The 17,106-nt window shown below is 39.5% G+C and overlaps 1 protein-coding gene and 1 long non-coding RNA gene across 3 annotated transcripts in view; one reads left to right on the plus strand and one right to left on the minus strand.

The window, feature by feature from the left end:
- Positions 1-17,106, minus strand: part of LOC107968588 (uncharacterized) — a 169,045-nt gene that overhangs the window by 22,893 nt on the left and 129,046 nt on the right. The window lies entirely within an intron of this gene.
- Positions 7,325-17,106, plus strand: part of TMCO5A (transmembrane and coiled-coil domains 5A) — a 33,499-nt gene continuing 23,717 nt past the window's right edge. For both annotated transcript variants that reach the window (XM_510291.7, XM_009428772.3), the window contains exons 1-10: positions 7,325-7,458; positions 8,021-8,112; positions 9,078-9,227; positions 9,611-9,734; positions 10,110-10,160; positions 10,922-10,993; positions 13,908-13,964; positions 14,429-14,488; positions 14,949-15,013; positions 16,101-16,158. In XM_510291.7, coding sequence (XP_510291.2) covers positions 9,088-9,227; positions 9,611-9,734; positions 10,110-10,160; positions 10,922-10,993; positions 13,908-13,964; positions 14,429-14,488; positions 14,949-15,013; positions 16,101-16,158 — 627 coding nt within the window. In that variant the 5' untranslated portion in view covers positions 7,325-7,458; positions 8,021-8,112; positions 9,078-9,087. The remainder of the gene's footprint in view (positions 7,459-8,020; positions 8,113-9,077; positions 9,228-9,610; positions 9,735-10,109; positions 10,161-10,921; positions 10,994-13,907; positions 13,965-14,428; positions 14,489-14,948; positions 15,014-16,100; positions 16,159-17,106) is intronic.

Here is a 17,106-nt window from a genome sequence, read left to right on the forward strand (position 1 = left end):
AGATGTGAACATGCATTTCTCAAAAGAAGACTTAAAAATGGTCAATAAGTGCATGAGAAAATGCTCAGCATTACTCCTCATTAGGGAAATGCAAATAAGAATCACCCTACACCTGTTAGAATGGCTTTTATCAAAAAGATAAGAGATACACACTGAAGAGGGTGCAGAGAAACAGAAACTTTTAAACATTATTGGTGAGAAATGTAAATTAGTACAGTTATTGTGGAAAATAGTGTCAAAGTTTCTCAAAAAACTAAAAATAGAACTACTATATTATCCATAATCCCATGTGTGGGTATATAGCCAAAGGAACTGAAATCAATATATTAAAGGGATATTTGTACTACTCCATGTTCATTGCAGCACTATTCAGAAAAGCCAAATTATGGAAACAACCTAAGTGTCTATCAACAGATGACTGGATAAAGAAAATGTGATACACACACACACACACACACACACACACAATGAGACATTATTGCGCCTTAAAAAAGAAGGAAACCTTGTCATTTTCAACAACATAGATGAATCCGTAGGACATTTTGCTAAGTGAAACTAGTCAGGACAGAAAGACAAATACCACATGATCTCCCTTATATGTGGAATTTAATAAAGTTGAACTCACAGAATTGGAGAGTAGAATGATGGTTACCAGAGGCTGGGGGTGGGAAAAGAGGGAATAGGAAGTTGTTGATTAAAGGGTACAAAGTTTCAGACAGACAGGAGAAATATATTTTGAGATTTATTGCACAGTAGGGTGACTATAGTCAATAGTAATACATATTTCAAAATAACTAAAAGACTCCATTTTAGATGTCTCACTATAAAAAATGACAGGTAAGTGAGGTGATGGATAAGCTAATCAGTTTGAATTAATCATATCACATTATATACATATATCAAAACATTACACTGTACCTCATAAATGTATACAATTATGATTTATCGATCAAAAATAATTTTTTCTAAAAAATGTAATAAACAAAGTTGAGCCAAGATTAGAAGAGCAATCTCTTCAGAGGGCTGTGCTGTGACTCTATAGCTCCAAAGGGAAAGGTGCAAGGGCTACCCCTCCAAACCTAGAGAGACAAGAGGACCAAAAGGAAGGATGGGAGACCTGCTCTCGCTACGCAAGGTAAGTGAGGTAGGCTAAGTAAAGAGCTTCTAAACATGTTTACATCCTAATCTTCACAGCCTATAAATATACCTTACATGGTAAAAAGAGTCTCTGCAGATGTGATTAAGCATCTTTAAAGGCAGAGATTGTCCTAGATTAACCAGATGGACCAGATGTAATCATAAAGGTTTTTATAAAAGGGAGGCAGGAGGGTCAGAGTGAGAGAAGCAATATGCCAATGGATGTAAAGGTGAGAGAGTCCCAGAGAGATTTGAAGATTCCATACTCCTGGCTGCAAAGATGAATGACAGGGCCACACACTAGGAATGCAGGTGGCCTTTAGAAGCTATAACTGGCAAGAAAATAGATTCTTTCCTAGAGCCTCCAGAAAGAATGCAGCTCTGCCAATGCCTTGATTTTACCCCAGTGTATTAGTCTGTTTTCACACTGCTATTAAAAACCACCTGAGACTGGGTAATTTATAAAGGATAGAGGTTTAATTGGCTCACAGTCCAGCATGGCCGGGGAGGCTTCAGGAACTTACAATCATGGCAGAAGGCAAAGGGGAAGCAAGGCGCCTTCTTTTACAAGGCCGCAGGAAGGAGAAGTGCTGAGTGAAGGGGGAAGAACCCCTTGTAAAACCATCAGATCTCATGAGAACTCCCTCGATATCATAAGAACCGCATGGGGGAAATAGCCCCTATGATTCAATTATCTCCACTCATTCTCTCCCCTGACACGTGGGGATTATGGGGATTACAATTCAAGATGAGATTCTGGTGGGGACAAAAAGCCTAACCATATCACCCAGTGACAGCCATCTCAGACTTCTGACCTCCAAAACTGTGCAATAGTAGATTTGCATTGTGCTAAGTCACAAGACTTGTGGTAATCTGTCATAGTGGCATAGAAAACTAATACAAGATAAAAGGTTTAAGAAAGCCCACTAGGACATGTTACTATATTTCCTCTAAATCCCAGTGAACACTGGGTACTGCTATCTGACTCTCCTCTGAAAAGTCCAAGGGCTTGATACAGATCAGCTAACAGCTTTGACATCAGAGTGAAAAACTGGGAATTGGTCTGCATTCCAGAGCTGTTTAGAGACAAAGAATATGTGAGTGTGCCTTTCCTGCAAAGGACTGTCAAGGTCTTATTCATGAAGCCCACCTGCAGGGCCAACTTCATGGACATGGAACTTGTGCAGTTACACAGGGAACTACATTCAAAAGGAATCTGTGCTTAATTTAATGTTCTGTTTTCCCTGGCTTGAAATTCTTAATCATTTCTGAGCAAGGGGCCCTGCAATTTTATTTTGCACTGGGTCTTGAAAATTATGTGGCCAATCATGGTCACCTAAAAGGGCAAGAGACCAGCAAAGGGATGCTGACAAAATGACAAAAGTCTTGCGGTTAGTAGAGAAGCAAGTGAAGAGCTAGATTAGACATGCTACTGCCCAGGTCAAGGCTACAGATCCCAGTTACACCAAGATACTGGTTGGGCAACCTCCAAAACATCTATAAGAGCAAGTAAGAACTTTAAGTCCCCTTCCCTCTCCTATGTAGTAGGTATATGTTCATCATCATAGCAAGCTTGGTGGGAGGGAAGAGCAGATGTGCTCCATGTGGAAAGAGATAAATAAACAAAGCCCCCTTCCTCAGTTACAGCTTTTCTGCCTATAGTACACCTCAGCTGCCAGAGGGTTGAATACTCAACTCTATACCAAGTTCAGAGTTTTGACTACTGCATGATATCAGATTTCTTGATTATTGAACTGGAACATTGATCTGTGACTGGAAGCAACCAGAAAATGTCATGGGATTTCCAAGTTTCCATTTGGAGGAAGAATTAGTCCCGTGGAAAAGATAAATAAATTTAAAGAACAATGGGAGACCAAACAATCTATGGACGAGCACTTGTTCAGCCAATGATTATATCATCAGGTCAAAGTTAGGGAGTCAGAGGTAAAAACTCTCACTGACAGTTTGACAGACCTGTCAAACTGCATGTAGAAAAACACTCAGTATTGCCTTTAAAAACCAACCAGAGTATCAATAATATAAAGGGGGAAAACTTCCAATATACTGTTTTCAATAGGAAAAAATCCATGGTAAAAACTTGTATACATGTATAGAATTATTATGCGTCAATTAAAAACAAAGGAAAAAAAAGAAAAGATAACAAACAAAAATAAATTTCCAAGTGTACTCTTTTTGGTTGGAGGAAAGAAAAAAAACTTGAGCCTCCATTATAAATGTAATACATCTCCCCTCAGACATCTAATCTGAATGCATAGCATAGACAAGCACGGGGGTAAGGAGAGGACTCCTTTATATCCATCCTTCACTGCCCCTGAGTTATCTTTCTCAAAGACAATGATTTTACCACTCTTCTTAGAAGTCTCAAATGCCTCTTCAGGAGCTTTCAAGGTGAAACCTAAAGTCTGCAGCACACACACGTGGTGCTCCTCAGCCAACATAGCTGTTTCTTCCCCACCATGCCATGCCACATACACTCTTAGAGCTGTTTCCCAGACTTCAGCCACTCACACACCACCTTCACGGTGTTGGCTACATTCTCGTTCCCCCAGAATTGCTATCAACTTAATATTTTTCTATAAACCAAGCAATGGTTTTACTTAAAATTATCCTCATGCTAAGCAATGTCTTTTAGTCAAGTTTTAATGTGCTGCTTTCAATTTTACTAAATATTTGACTATTACTCTTGAAATTAACTTTTTAAAATTAAAAAGTTGATCTCTGTGTCATGTTATACCACTAGTTGTTCATGTAACACACATTGGTATGCACTGCTCTAGACAGAAACGACAGTGACTTCTTTATTGTACACTGAGCATACTGTGCCTTTGAACCTGTTGTTTTCCTCCTCTTACCATGTCCTTTGCATTATCTGGTAAAGTTATTCCCTTCCTTTAGGATTAACTTAACCCAAAGTTGCCTTCTCATGGAAGCTTACCCAAATCACTTAAAGCTTGATGTTTCTTCTCTGTATTCCAAAGCACTTTCTACCTTTCTTCAGTATGACATTTATCACATTGTAAGGCCATACTGTGTACATGTCTGTCTCCCTTATGAAACTGAGTAGTCATCCATGAGTTATCCCATTATCTAGGTCAGTACATAATAGATGCTCAATAAAAATATTTGTTAAACAAAAGAATGATAGGTATGTAGCCAAAGCTAAGTTAATGATGTCATTTACAGCATGACTATCTCAGCACAATATTACTTTGGTTAAACAAAAGATGCCCCAAAGTCTCAATGTATGGAAGATTCTCTACAATTATCAAATAAGACTAAAAAAAATTAAATTATTGTGTTTTCTATATATGGCAGAAAGAACACAGAGCTGGAAGACTTGAGGAAAGAGTATAAAGTTACATTGGAAGTCAGTGTAAATTTTTTATAAGACTTTGCATGTAAGTTATTCCGGTTATTCTTTTTTAGGAATCCTCCATTTAATTATCACTAACTAATTGCAAATTTTAAAGATAAAAGTTAGGGAAGCAAATTTAAAATAAAGCAAAGGGTGATTAAAGCAGCGACCAAGCATTGGTTACCTCTGATGAAATGACCTCATCAAAAACAAATTTAAAAAAAGTTACTAATATGAAGCATACATACATAACTGCTCCATAGTAGCATCTCCATGTTATAATCGAGAAAATTCCCTTTTCCTGTTGCACTTTTCCAGCCTTCCAGAAGAATGAGTCAGAAAATGTTCTGGGTACAGTCATACATATGGGAGATTTTTTAATATTGCCTTTTAATCCCAACGAGATAGTTATTCCCTCTTGTCCTTATTTTTCTTATATTTTTTATTTTGAATACTGATTTATAAAGGGTCAAAATATAAGTTTTTTTATATTTTGCTTACACTGAAAATTATAATGCTTATAAGATAAAATCTTTGAATGCTTTTATAGGGATGGGGTCTCTCAGCAACTCCACAGAGTGGGGCAAAGCATGGCACCGAAAAGTTAACAAGGCAAAAACAGCTGCTCTAAAGCTGCGCTGGGTGTTAATCAAACCATCTCCCGAATAGCAGGAAGGCTTATATCAAACACCTTAATTTGCCCCCAAGGCCCTATTTTTACCTTGACTTAACAATCCCCAGTGATAGCAATCTGTTGTCCTCATCCCACACAAGGCCTCAAGCTTGGGGTTCTGCTGCTCATACCAGCTTGCCTTCGGTAGCCCCTCAAGGAGAAAAGCTCCCCAGGAAGGAGATCGAGCTTTATTTTTATCCCAGTTAAAGTCCCTGTCCAATCCATTAACAGCTTCGATAACCTTGGTCCAGGGCATTTCCTGCAGAAGCTATAACCAGCTGGGGTTAATGAACTCTCCCTACCATTAATTCCTGGGAGAGGCCATTGGCCTGAATTGTTACTTAATTACTCTTCTGTGTACAGCTTCATAAAGCAATGAAATGCCTTCTTTCAGGAAGAAGGGAGATGGTAATGGGGGTCATCAGAGGCCATTAATTTTACAAATAGTTTATTGGAAACTACAGTATGTTAAGAAGTCACTCTGGCTCACAAATCAACTCAATGTGGTCCTTACTAAGTAGAGATCCAAAACTTCACAAGTTTCCGTGACTTGCATACACAAAAAGTTACAATGGTACAGAATCTTATCAAAGGTACATAGCTTCAGGTATGCAGAACTATATTCTTTAGATTCTGCAACTGATCATACCTTCCCCTCCAGCTCTTGTTCCTAAAGTTGGCAGAAAAGACTCAATAAAGCCAGTTTGAGACATCATAAAATTTTCCAATTTAAAATTCTCTTTCAGGTAATTTCTCAGTCTTTTAAGGAGATTCTCCCTCTCCAGAGTGCTGCTCTTTCCTAAGATGGTGGCAGGTACAAGGAAGAGCTAGGTACCCAGGAAGCATCACAGGAAAAGCTTTGGGTTTTCATGCCTTCCCTTCATGCTCCTAGATCTGCTGGACTCTGTGTCCATCTCAGCACAACTGGAGGGCTTCTCTTGTCCACCAAGCTTCTTACCACATCTACACCCCACTTAACGGGTCTGAGAATGCTCAGTCGCTTTTTCTGCGCCACCCTAATTATACTTGCAACAACCTCCTCACTCTTACCTCCTTCACCTGTTTATGTTTCCTCATGGCAGTGTTACCAAGCAAAAGAGTGTCACTGCCCAATGTGCTGGAAGCCAATACTATGACACAAGGTTTGTGAGAAAAAAAAGGCTTTTTACTGTAGGTCTACTAACAAGGACACAGGAATCCAACTCAAATCTGTCTCCCTGTGCTGGTTCTCAGGCAGTACTTTTATTAGAAAAGGTTTAGGGAGTGGATTCTGGAATTAGCAAATGACTGGTAGAAGAAAAGGGGAGGTCTGGAAAGTCCTCAGGTGTGCACGATTATCTCTTCATGCCTCCTTATGGGTCCCATGTGCAAATTCAGGGGAAATTGGTATAAAACATGTAGTGGAAATTCAAGCTGTGACATCAGTAAGCTTGTTCTGCACAGACTCCAGTTGGCCTTATTGGTTCCAACCAATTTCAGCCAGGTTTTTTGTTTTGAAATCTCTCAAATAGAGGGAGTTTCAGCATTTCAGCAAGTTGTTTATTTTCTTATCTGCTATTCTGCAAGCTCAAGAATTTGTTAGTCACTGGTTTCTTTAACTCTTTGGGGTAAAATTTCAGCAGTCTCCTCTTTTATCATATCAAGTAAAAATAATTTTATTTATTTTATTGATTGTGTTACCAGTCCCCCCTACACACACGCGTGCACACACACACACACACACATCTTAGAATATAAACTTCATGAGGTCAAGGGCTTTTGGCTGCTTTGTTCATTCTTTCCCTCCAGTGCTTAGAACAGAGCCTAGAAGATACACATCGTGTTCATTCAGTGTTTCACTGTTTGTTGAATGAATGAGTAGTTAGTTGGCTACATGATGAAATTAGACTGCTGGCCAAAAGACCTAGACTTTCCATTTTAGTCACACTGAGGCAGGAAGAGAGCTTTATCTGCCAGAGAAATAAAAGATAGAGGTTGCCCCTTCAAACAGCCCAGAAATCAAATCCATTGAATCTACTGCTATCCAGGGTAGACTTGGCCATGAAATCCACACACTTATCTAGGCTCCGGACTCTACACAAATGATGAGAAACCATTGCCACCCACCCCACTATGACATGTTGCCCCGCCCATCCTATGTCAAAAGAAAAGTCATGACTTCTCAGAATGTTCTGAGATTCTATTGGATAGTTCCAGTGGAGAAAGATTAGACTCCTCAGAAGCTAATTGACTAGGGAAGGATCAGGAAGACAAGACACACCAAAAGGGGGAGGTAGAGTTTGTAGAAGAAATAAAGGGGAAAAAAAGAAACTAAGGGGAAGGGAGAGACAAATGATTTACATATACTTGGTTTTCTGAGCCCTCTTTAATACTAAAGATCTTAATATCTGGAAATTCTGGCATAAGCAAAGATAGAGAGCAAAGATTATTTTTCAGGGATATTGTAAACCTACATCCATGCCCATGGGGCTTTATGGAAAGCAACTGGCCTAGAGCAAAAAGAGACTTATTGATTATCTCTATTTCTTTATATTGTCTTGTATAAACTTCCACAGGGTTTTATGTTGATAAACCATCTCTGACTATATCTATTAATAGGACGTATATTCCAGCACTATCTCTGTATCCTGACTGTATCTTTAATAGGGTATAATCAGAACACAGGCAGAAGAATCAAAGGGCTGAGTTTTGTCATGGTTAAAATGTGGGGATTAGAGGGAGAAAATGAGTTAACTTAATTTGATTTCTACTTTTTGGGACTCTTCCCTAGTTACTGTATTCATAAATGAACCCATTTCTCCAATTCATTAGATACATCTCTGTTGGCATTTTAGGGAATCTACAATGGAAGGACACAAGAAAGATCAGCTGGATTAAGTAGTCATGATTATGCAAAGCCATATCCAGAGACCAAGGTGTAAAGCAGGTTCGCTATTGACCCCTTGCCTCATCTTCCAGCCTCCTTCTCCCCTTCTACTCCTGTTATGCAACCACCTCCACACCCTACCCCAAGCATGCCATACCCTCCTGAAGTGATTACTGTAAATCCCCCATCCAAGCAAGCCCTTCCAAGATAGGACTTAACTTTCCAATATTATCCTTCATTCCTATCTAAAACAAAAGCCTCTGTGCCTCACTACGCTAATAGTGGTTAATCAATTGAAACACAAACCAATGAATTAATTTACATTAGAAGAAAAAGAAAAATATATCAAGAGCCTCCCATGTACCCTTCCCAAAATACTCTAGAGTTACCATTATTTCATTTAAATTTACTTCAAAAAAGATATTTGCATTTTTGAAAGCTATGCCTAGAGCCTATGTGGGTGTGCTCAATGGAATTACTCTCATGGTAAAAATTTCAAACTTTGTAGCAGGCAAGTGAGGGAGAGGTGTTGAGGTGGGAGAAGGAAGGGAAAGACTGAAGCCCTATCATGCTGGTGGAAACCCCTTGTGGCTCTACAGAAAGCCAGACCCAACCAGAAGTGATATGCCAGGTGCTTAGATAAAAGTGTTCAATAAATGTGTATTGTATGAGCAGGTTTTGTGAATAGTTTATCTAAGAAAAGATTGCCAAGAGAAACATTTCTCTTCAGTGCAAGGGGTTATTTAAGGAAGCAAAGCTTCTCAAGAAACCAGAGTGAAGGTGCACTGTTAGATTGAGCACTTTGGAAGAGAAAGCCTGGGAAAGACCCTTGCTGACTGAGCTGCAAATTATCGAAACAGTTGTAGAGCATGATCAAGAAATGTAATTTTTCAAGAATGAAAATGGTATGCCCCCAGAGAGAGTAAGGTTAATAAACTAGATGTGTTCTAAATACCGTTTTTGGCCTGATGATTATTGATCTTGAGATAACTGGCCCTTGTTCATTTTGGGGGCTGAGTCTATAGGTCGGAGAAAATGGAAATCTCAAGATTGGCTCAGTCAAAAAGAAACATTATCAGTTTGAACATGGACCTTGAAAGGCATATGCAGAGAATAGATGAAGCAAATCATAAACTTCTTCTCAAAATCCAAGAGAGGGAAGATAAGATTCAGAGGTGAGTATTAAGGTTTCATGAGAGAAGTTCCCAATCCAAAGAAGGGGTGGAGGACCAAAACCAAAACTGAATTTTCCTGCTTGCTCTAGAGACCTCTATCTTGTGTGGCAAAAAGTTAATTCTTCATTCTTTGACATTTCTCTTGAACACTGAAGCATAGCAAGTTTCAAATAGATTCCTAAAAGATGGAGTTGAGAGAACACTGGGGTGTTTGGCTTAGGAATCAGGCAGGTCTTCCTGCTTTATGGATTCAGTAAGGAAGAGTTTTCAGCTTGAGATTCATGTACACTGTCCCTGAAGTTCCCTTATATCTGATATCTGTGTTTTATCAGTTCTGAAACTGCCAAGCATGGGTCCTCATGGCATGTGCTTGTGTTGTCCAGGCTGGAAAGTGAGATCATTCAGACGGAGGACCTGGTGGAAGATGAAGAGTGGGAGAAGGAGAACCGCACCATGATGGAAAGGGAAAGAGCCTTGCAGGAGCTGGAGGAAGAAACAGCCAGACTTGTAAGCAAGAAGTTGGGAAGAGCCATTTAATAGGTTGCATTCCTCATTCCATCCTTCATCAATTATCAGATAAGCTTGTCTCTCCTTTTTATACATGAAGAGTAGCCATCTCAAAAGTCATGATAGAATTTGTCCATGCGTGGAAGGGGATGTGTCTGGCTTCTTGGGCAATGTTTAATCATTGGGAAGACCTGCAGATGGGCATCTATATCCCTGTATTTCACCTGTGGTTTGATTTCAATATACACATGACATTATGCAAATAAGGTCAAGTTACTGCAGGAAAATATAGCTGGGGTGAAATGGACAGCAATCAACTGAATAAGAACAGATGGAGTACAGAGGCAGATTTACACTGTTATTTCTCTCTCACAGGAAAGGAAGAATGAGACGTTGGTCCACAGTATAACAGAACTTCAACAAAAGGTGAGGTGGGGTACTTGTGTTCTCCAGTGCCCCCACAACAGCCCCATTCATCAAAGAGGCAAGGTCTGGGGGAAGTGATCATAGAGGAACCCATAAGTCAGAGAGGCCTGTATATGGAGTGCATACTACTCTCTAATCCACTCTCCTGAGGCCAAGGTTAATGACCTAAATGTTAGGGATTTTCTCTGTAGGCAAGAGGGAAAAAGAATGGATGGAATATTTAGTAATCTCATGGGTTCTTCATTCTATCACCAGAAAATGGATTCCAACAGATACTCTGTTGAAGTCATTGACTGGAACCTTTGCAGTGAGAGGTTAATTTTACTTTCTACAGAGACCTTTTAAACAACAACAACAATAATTAACTTAATCCCCAAGGATTTCCTTTTTCTTGTCTAGCCATTTCCAATGCCTCAATACCTCCTCAGAATACAGGGGGTTTGCAATGACTACCCTACTCTCTGACCCATGAGTATAAAGTAGCCTTCTACTGTAGGGGGCTGTATCCCTGAGTAAACCAGTGCGAATTAGGGGTTCAGGAAAGTATTCCTGCTTTGAGTGGACTCTAGCATCAGTGGCCAAGACTAGTGAGAAGAAGACAGAGGTAGAACAAAGATGTTTCCACAGGTCACCAAATATCTACCAAAGGACCATATCCTGGAAAGGTTTATAAAGGCCATAGTTACTAATCTCCACACACCAGAGAAAGTCTTTGCCTTCTACACCTTTTAATTTAGTATTTTTTTTATTTGAAACTATAGCTTACAAGGAAATCACAAAAGATAACCAATTGTGAACAAAGCAGTCCAGATGGAGCCCTAGAAGAGACAAAGGTAAATGAAAAAACAATCCTAAATGTGGTTGGGCTATGTAACCAGGAAACAAGCTGTTAAGTTGGAAATCATTGTCAACGTTGTGACAAATTCTTGGTAGTTTTCCTCCATGTCAAGCTTAAGCTTGAACCACTGAGTGCTGAATTCTTCTCTGCCCTTAGGTAAGGAATGTCACTTTTTAGTCTTATTTATTGTTCTCTCTTCTGTTAGGAAGAGCAGGGCACAAATGCATATGTAAAATTTGGGGCAGTTAAAGTCCCCAGTTTAAAGCCACAGAAAATAATTTGGTGTGTGAAGTTGGGTAATTTAATTACTGCCTCTCAGCCTCAGTTTCAAGATTAAATGAAATTGTGTATAAAAAATATTGTCTCCTTTTTTGGATGGCTGCAACTTCAAAAAGTTGCATGAGTTTTACATTATTATTTAAAATTCTCGCTGAGGTGCATGTATGAATTCATAGAGGCAGAACTAGGATTTGTAAGTCTACTGAGTGCTCGGCAATTTATGTACCCTGTCATGGATTCCAATCTAGAAAAGGGTTCAATTAGTCACTCAAGTATTTAGTATGACCACTACCTGCTAAGCACATCATACTCTGCTTGGCATGTCTCTAATTGTGTTCCAGAGCTAAGAACCTGAGACCAACCACAACCTATCTGATGAGAGAGAGAGAGAAATTTCTTGTGTATGCTCATGGGGTACAAGTGCCATTTTGCCAACACTGACATACCATGTTGTGGAGACTTTATTTTTCTTCAGAGAGCAGATAATTTTTTTTATTATTATACTTTAAGTTCTAGGGTACATGTGCACAACGTGCAGGTTTGTTACATAGGTATACATGTGCCATGTTGGTGTGCTGCACCCATTAACTCGTCATTTGATTTTTTTGACACCTTCTCTAGAATTACATCTTTGTCCTTGCCTTATCTAACTTCTCTCTACCCTCTAAAGCCTGCACTTGGTTGTGTGTATGAAGCCTCTGAAAATTTGGATACATAGAAAATAGAAATAGAAAATGAAAGTATGGAGAATTACTCCCCTATCTTCTGCTGGCCAATTTAGTTTTGATGACCACAAAAATAGGAAGTCTAAAGCCACCAAATAAGCTTGCTTGGCTGTGCTCATTCAGGTAAGTTATCTGGAAAGAGAGAAATCAGGAAGAAATTGGAGCCAAAATTAGGAAGAGCTATAAAGACCCCTGACTGCACTTGCCATCTGATTGCAGTGGTCAGGACACTGATTTTCTTCCAAGATCACCTCTTTTTCCCAGAAAATAAGACCAGCCAGAATTGAGTGGTGACACTTTCAGTCTGGCTGCACTCACTATGTCAGATGATAGAGAATAAAGTCTAGTGTTAGTCAGAATAATGGCCATTATTTTGCTGGCTAGCCCTAAAGAGTCCTAGAATATTGTTTAATCCTTTGAACCACTCTTTGCCCACCTATTTTATTGAATTATCAGGTGATATCTCTAATTCTGTGAAATGTACAGAATCTCTTTTGCTTCTGTTCCTCTGGCATGCTAGTAATCAGTGCAGCAGCTTAATGGGGTGCCTAATTCAACCCTTTGTGACTCACACCATTGGCTTGAAACTATATATCCCTTAGCACCTTTGGCTAACTGGTCCTGGATGTAACTGACTGAAGAGTGAAGCAACTCTCAGAAGAATCTGGATGTGAAATAATGGCACCTAGATCAAAGTGGGAACAGCAGAGCTGAAAAGGGAAGGAAGAATGGTCATGTCTGCTCTTCCACCAAATTATCTCCCGAATGCATCCATTCCTCTCTACCACTTCTGTTACTACTATCCTTTTGCAAGCCACCATAACCCCTTACCTGGACAACAGGAGTCACCACTCAACCAGTCTCCCTGCTTCTACTCTCACTCCCAAACAATTCTTTTTTTCAGACACAGAAAAGGCTATTCTCTAAAAACATGAATCAGATTGTGTCTTTAGACTTCAAGCCTCTCCTGCCTTCTCACTGCAATTAGAAGAACCGAAATCCTTTTAGAAGCCACAAGGCCCTGCACAATCTAGCCCCTGTCTACCTTATCCCACCCTGTCTCCTACCTACCAATTTCCCTTATGCTCTGGCCACACAACTCCTTCATACAAGCCAAATCTGTGATAACCTCATGGTCTTGGCCCTTGCCATACCCTTCACAGAGAACATATTTCTTCCAAATCTCCATTTAGCTAGCATTTATCATTTAGGCTTTAGCTCAAGTATCATCACATCAGGGAGGCCTTTGCCAACCACCTACCACCTCCTCTCACACCACCACTACCATCACTATCTTTAATCATTAATTTTTTTTCCTTCATAGCACATACCATTATCATGTAGATGTATTTGTTGTGTCTCCCTACCAGAATGCCAGCTCTGCGAGGGTGGAGAGCTGGTCCATCCTGTCTACTACTGTATCCTAAGTACTACCCCCTGCCACCTGATACACACAGGCTTCACTCCAGCATAGCAGCTGATATAGAATGGTCTTTTGCCAAGTATTGAAGGAAATAAAAGGGTGAGCAAGGCATACAGGGAGGGAGAAAGGAGTGAACAAACACCTTAGAGTCTGACTGACTATATTAAAAGGAAAAGGAAGAGTGAAGTTTTTCAAAACTGGTATTATTTTTAAGAGAAATGGCTAAGTAAGAGTAGGAAGCTCAGAATTGAAGTTTAGGGGTGAAGCTAGCACCAGATGAAGACTAAAAGGTAAGGAATATAAAAGAGCAAGTTTACCAAGCAGCTGCAAAGGGTGCTGGGTGGCTTAATTCCTCCATCAGGAGACGTGTGAAGTCATGGCCCTGAGGCTCCTCACAGCTCGTGAGGCCACCTTGGTGACAGCATTCCATTCCTGCACAGCTTTTACCTTGCCAAGTTAGGAGTCTCTTTTGCTTTCTTTAGGTTAAGTTACAACAGCTGGAAGCTTCCTATGCACGCCAAGAGAAGGAGCTGCTCAAGGTAACAGCAGGAACTTCAATGTGACTTCTCCCCAAAAAGGGAAATGTGATCTTTGGTCAGACAATCTATTTCTCAAGTGATTGATTTACATTAAGGTTCCAGATCCAAGACCATGATGGGGCTAGGGAGGGGTAAAGAAAAGGAAGATAAGCACAATCCCTGAGGTTGCTTTCTCTTCAGACACTTTTTTACAGAATACACTCTACAGTTTGTATCTCGCAAATATTAGTATCTATCTATTCCTCTCCCAACTGCCCCCAAATTCCACCTTTGACCAATAACTCCCATTTAGCTTTTTTACCCTAAAAAAAGGAAATACATTTATCTGTACAGCAAAAAAGAAAACATATTTAGAACAATTAGAAAACCACATTTAGGACCTGGGACACAAGAGAAAACAAGTATGCTTGTGTTCTTACAGCAATTTACCGAAATATATTTACAACTAAATTTTGATTTCCCAGGTAATGAAGGAGTATGCAATTGTGACCCAGCTCTGTGAAGATCAAGCCCTCTACATAAAGGTAGAGCTTCTTGGTAAAGGGATAGCAAAGGGTTTATTAAGGTACAGGATGAAATAGAACAAGGATTTTCAAAGAATACTGTCCAGAGCAATTTCAACAGTTCAAGGTGGCACTACTAGGATACTTTAAGGTCATCAGCACCCCACCTCACTATCGATATCACTCTATCTGTCTTTGTCTCCCTGGGAATTCCTGCCCTGCTCTCCCACTCTCTGTGCTGTTAAGTTAATAATTCACACTTCTGCTATTTATAATGTCAATGATGCCCAGAAACCTATCCAGTGGTAAGGCATAGTGAAAGATCAAGGGTAGTAGGGGGGTGAGGTTTATGAAAGCAGAGAAAGTGGCAGTGGGAATACCAAGCATTCATGGTATCACTTAATAACAAGTGCTTATTATGCTTAGAAAAATTTTAAACCTTCTAAGTAGTAACTGTGGCTTTCTTTGTTTCTCTTTGAAGAAGTACCAGGAAACATTGAAGAAAATAGAAGAAGAACTAGAGGCTCTGTTCCTTGAGAGAGAAGTGTGAGCTTTGGCAAAGGAACATCCTGGTTTTGGTAGAAACTCCATCTCAGCCTGAGTCAGAGCAAACAGTTCTCAGACCAATTTCTATTTGGAATTGAATGAGTCCCGATGCCACATATCTTTGCCCTCTGTTAGTGATCTGGTTGACCCCAGTAGATCACACCAACTTAAAACTTCCAGTCATTCTCCCATCCTTCTAAAAAGACCACAGAAACACATCTCCCTTCGTAATTTTATCACATTATCACATTATTATTCGGGTTGATATTAAGAGTAAAAACATGTACTTTAAAAAGAGTTGGTGGTCAGTCACCTTGATAAGTAGGGTATTCCTTATATATCACAGAAAGGCCTTTTAATTAATACCATTCTCACTTCCCCCAAATATATGGACACCCAACCATATGGGATAGGCATGAAACTAATCTCTAGACTCATACTACAGCTACCACATTACATAAATCAGAACTGTACACTGTATTGAACTACGAACATTTAAAATTAGAGATGGGAGAGCACTCCTCAAAATACAATGAGTTTGTCAAGAGTCTAAATGGTGAGAAATCCAAACCAAAAACCTAATCTCCATTTCTTGACCCCCTCTGTAAGTTAAATCTTAATGCAGTCAAGAAGTATTTCTATTTATGAAGTATTTTTAAATCCTTAGATCAAGAACAAGAGATCAAAACTGCATATAGCCTCTCTCTCTCTACATATATAGTCCAGGGTCCTACGACTTGTAGGTCCTTGCCCCTAAAGGACACCTTCAAGTCACTCGAGATCCCTGCTGAACATTGGTTTATGGCTTAACTGTTAAGCCAAGATTCTAGAAAAGGTTGCCCAGTAGAATTTTCTGTGCTAGTTAGTAGGTAAAACTAACTACATATGGCAATTGAGTACATAAAAGATGTACTCAACTGAGGAAATTAATTTAACTTTAATTAATTTAAATAGCTATAGGTAGACAGTAGTTACAATATTGGACAGTACAGATTTAGAATATAAAGCTTTTTTAAAATAACCATAGTGTAGTATGAATATTTTAGTGCACTTTGTTCAATTTCTGTCCTGGCTGTTATCTTCATAGATCAAAACTCGTGAGCATGAACCCTGTGGAAAAAGAGCATACCAGCCAAAAAAATGAGGTAAACACTCCATTCTCTCTTCAGCTCCTCACAGTGTCATTGCCTTTCAAAGCCATCTCCAGCAAACTATAAGGCACCAAATATATACCCAATCTTGCCATGCGCATTTTCCAAGAACAGTACCAGCTATAATTACAGAGCATTCCAACCCTAAACAAACAAACTAGACTCTAAGGAACAATCTACTTTCTTCTCATTCAGCCATACAAATAACAGGCTCTCAAAAAACTAGCCGAAGACCTAAAAGAACTCAGAATGGAGGCAAGAAGCAACCTTAATTGAGGGTATGCTCTATAGAAAGAGGCCAATATAGGGCACATACACCACCTCTTCCATCTCCTACAATCACAGTACTCTTTCCTGATGATCTTCACATGGTTCCTAATCTCTCACAACACAGAGCACCCACCATCTGTCATCATCTAGTCAGAATTGGCCTGTGAGTTAAAACATAGAACGCTATTGCTTCTTTATGACAGAGTTTGTGTCTGTTCATATTTAACATAGCAAAGCCACCAGCACACATGTAAAGGTCTGAAGGAAACAACAATTTCATACAGAGCACCAATCCTCTTGGCCTGCTTGATGTCTTGTGGCAGCAAGGATAAAAGGTTAAAGTTAAACTTTGGTTGGGCTTTAATTTTGTAATTTATATTGGCTTTAGAGTCCAGGTTGACAAACATCAGAAATTACAGATAGTCAAGATAAATACTTAGAAAAGAGAACTAAACACTTCCTTAAAAGCAAATATCAAATATTGGCCATTGTGTTTGGGTCATCCAAATGTTTGGATATATGTTAGGCCATGTCTATGGTTCTTAAGAGTACTGAACAAGTCATTCTGGCCCCGAAGCTTGCATATTCTGCTTAGTAAACAAAATCCCTGAAATTAACTCGACCCACTTCTGTAGAACCAAGTTTTTGACATCTCCAATGTGTCCTACCATC

This window comes from Pan troglodytes, chromosome 16 (assembly GCF_028858775.2).
Source record: "Pan troglodytes isolate AG18354 chromosome 16, NHGRI_mPanTro3-v2.0_pri, whole genome shotgun sequence".
NCBI lineage: Eukaryota > Metazoa > Chordata > Mammalia > Primates > Hominidae > Pan > Pan troglodytes.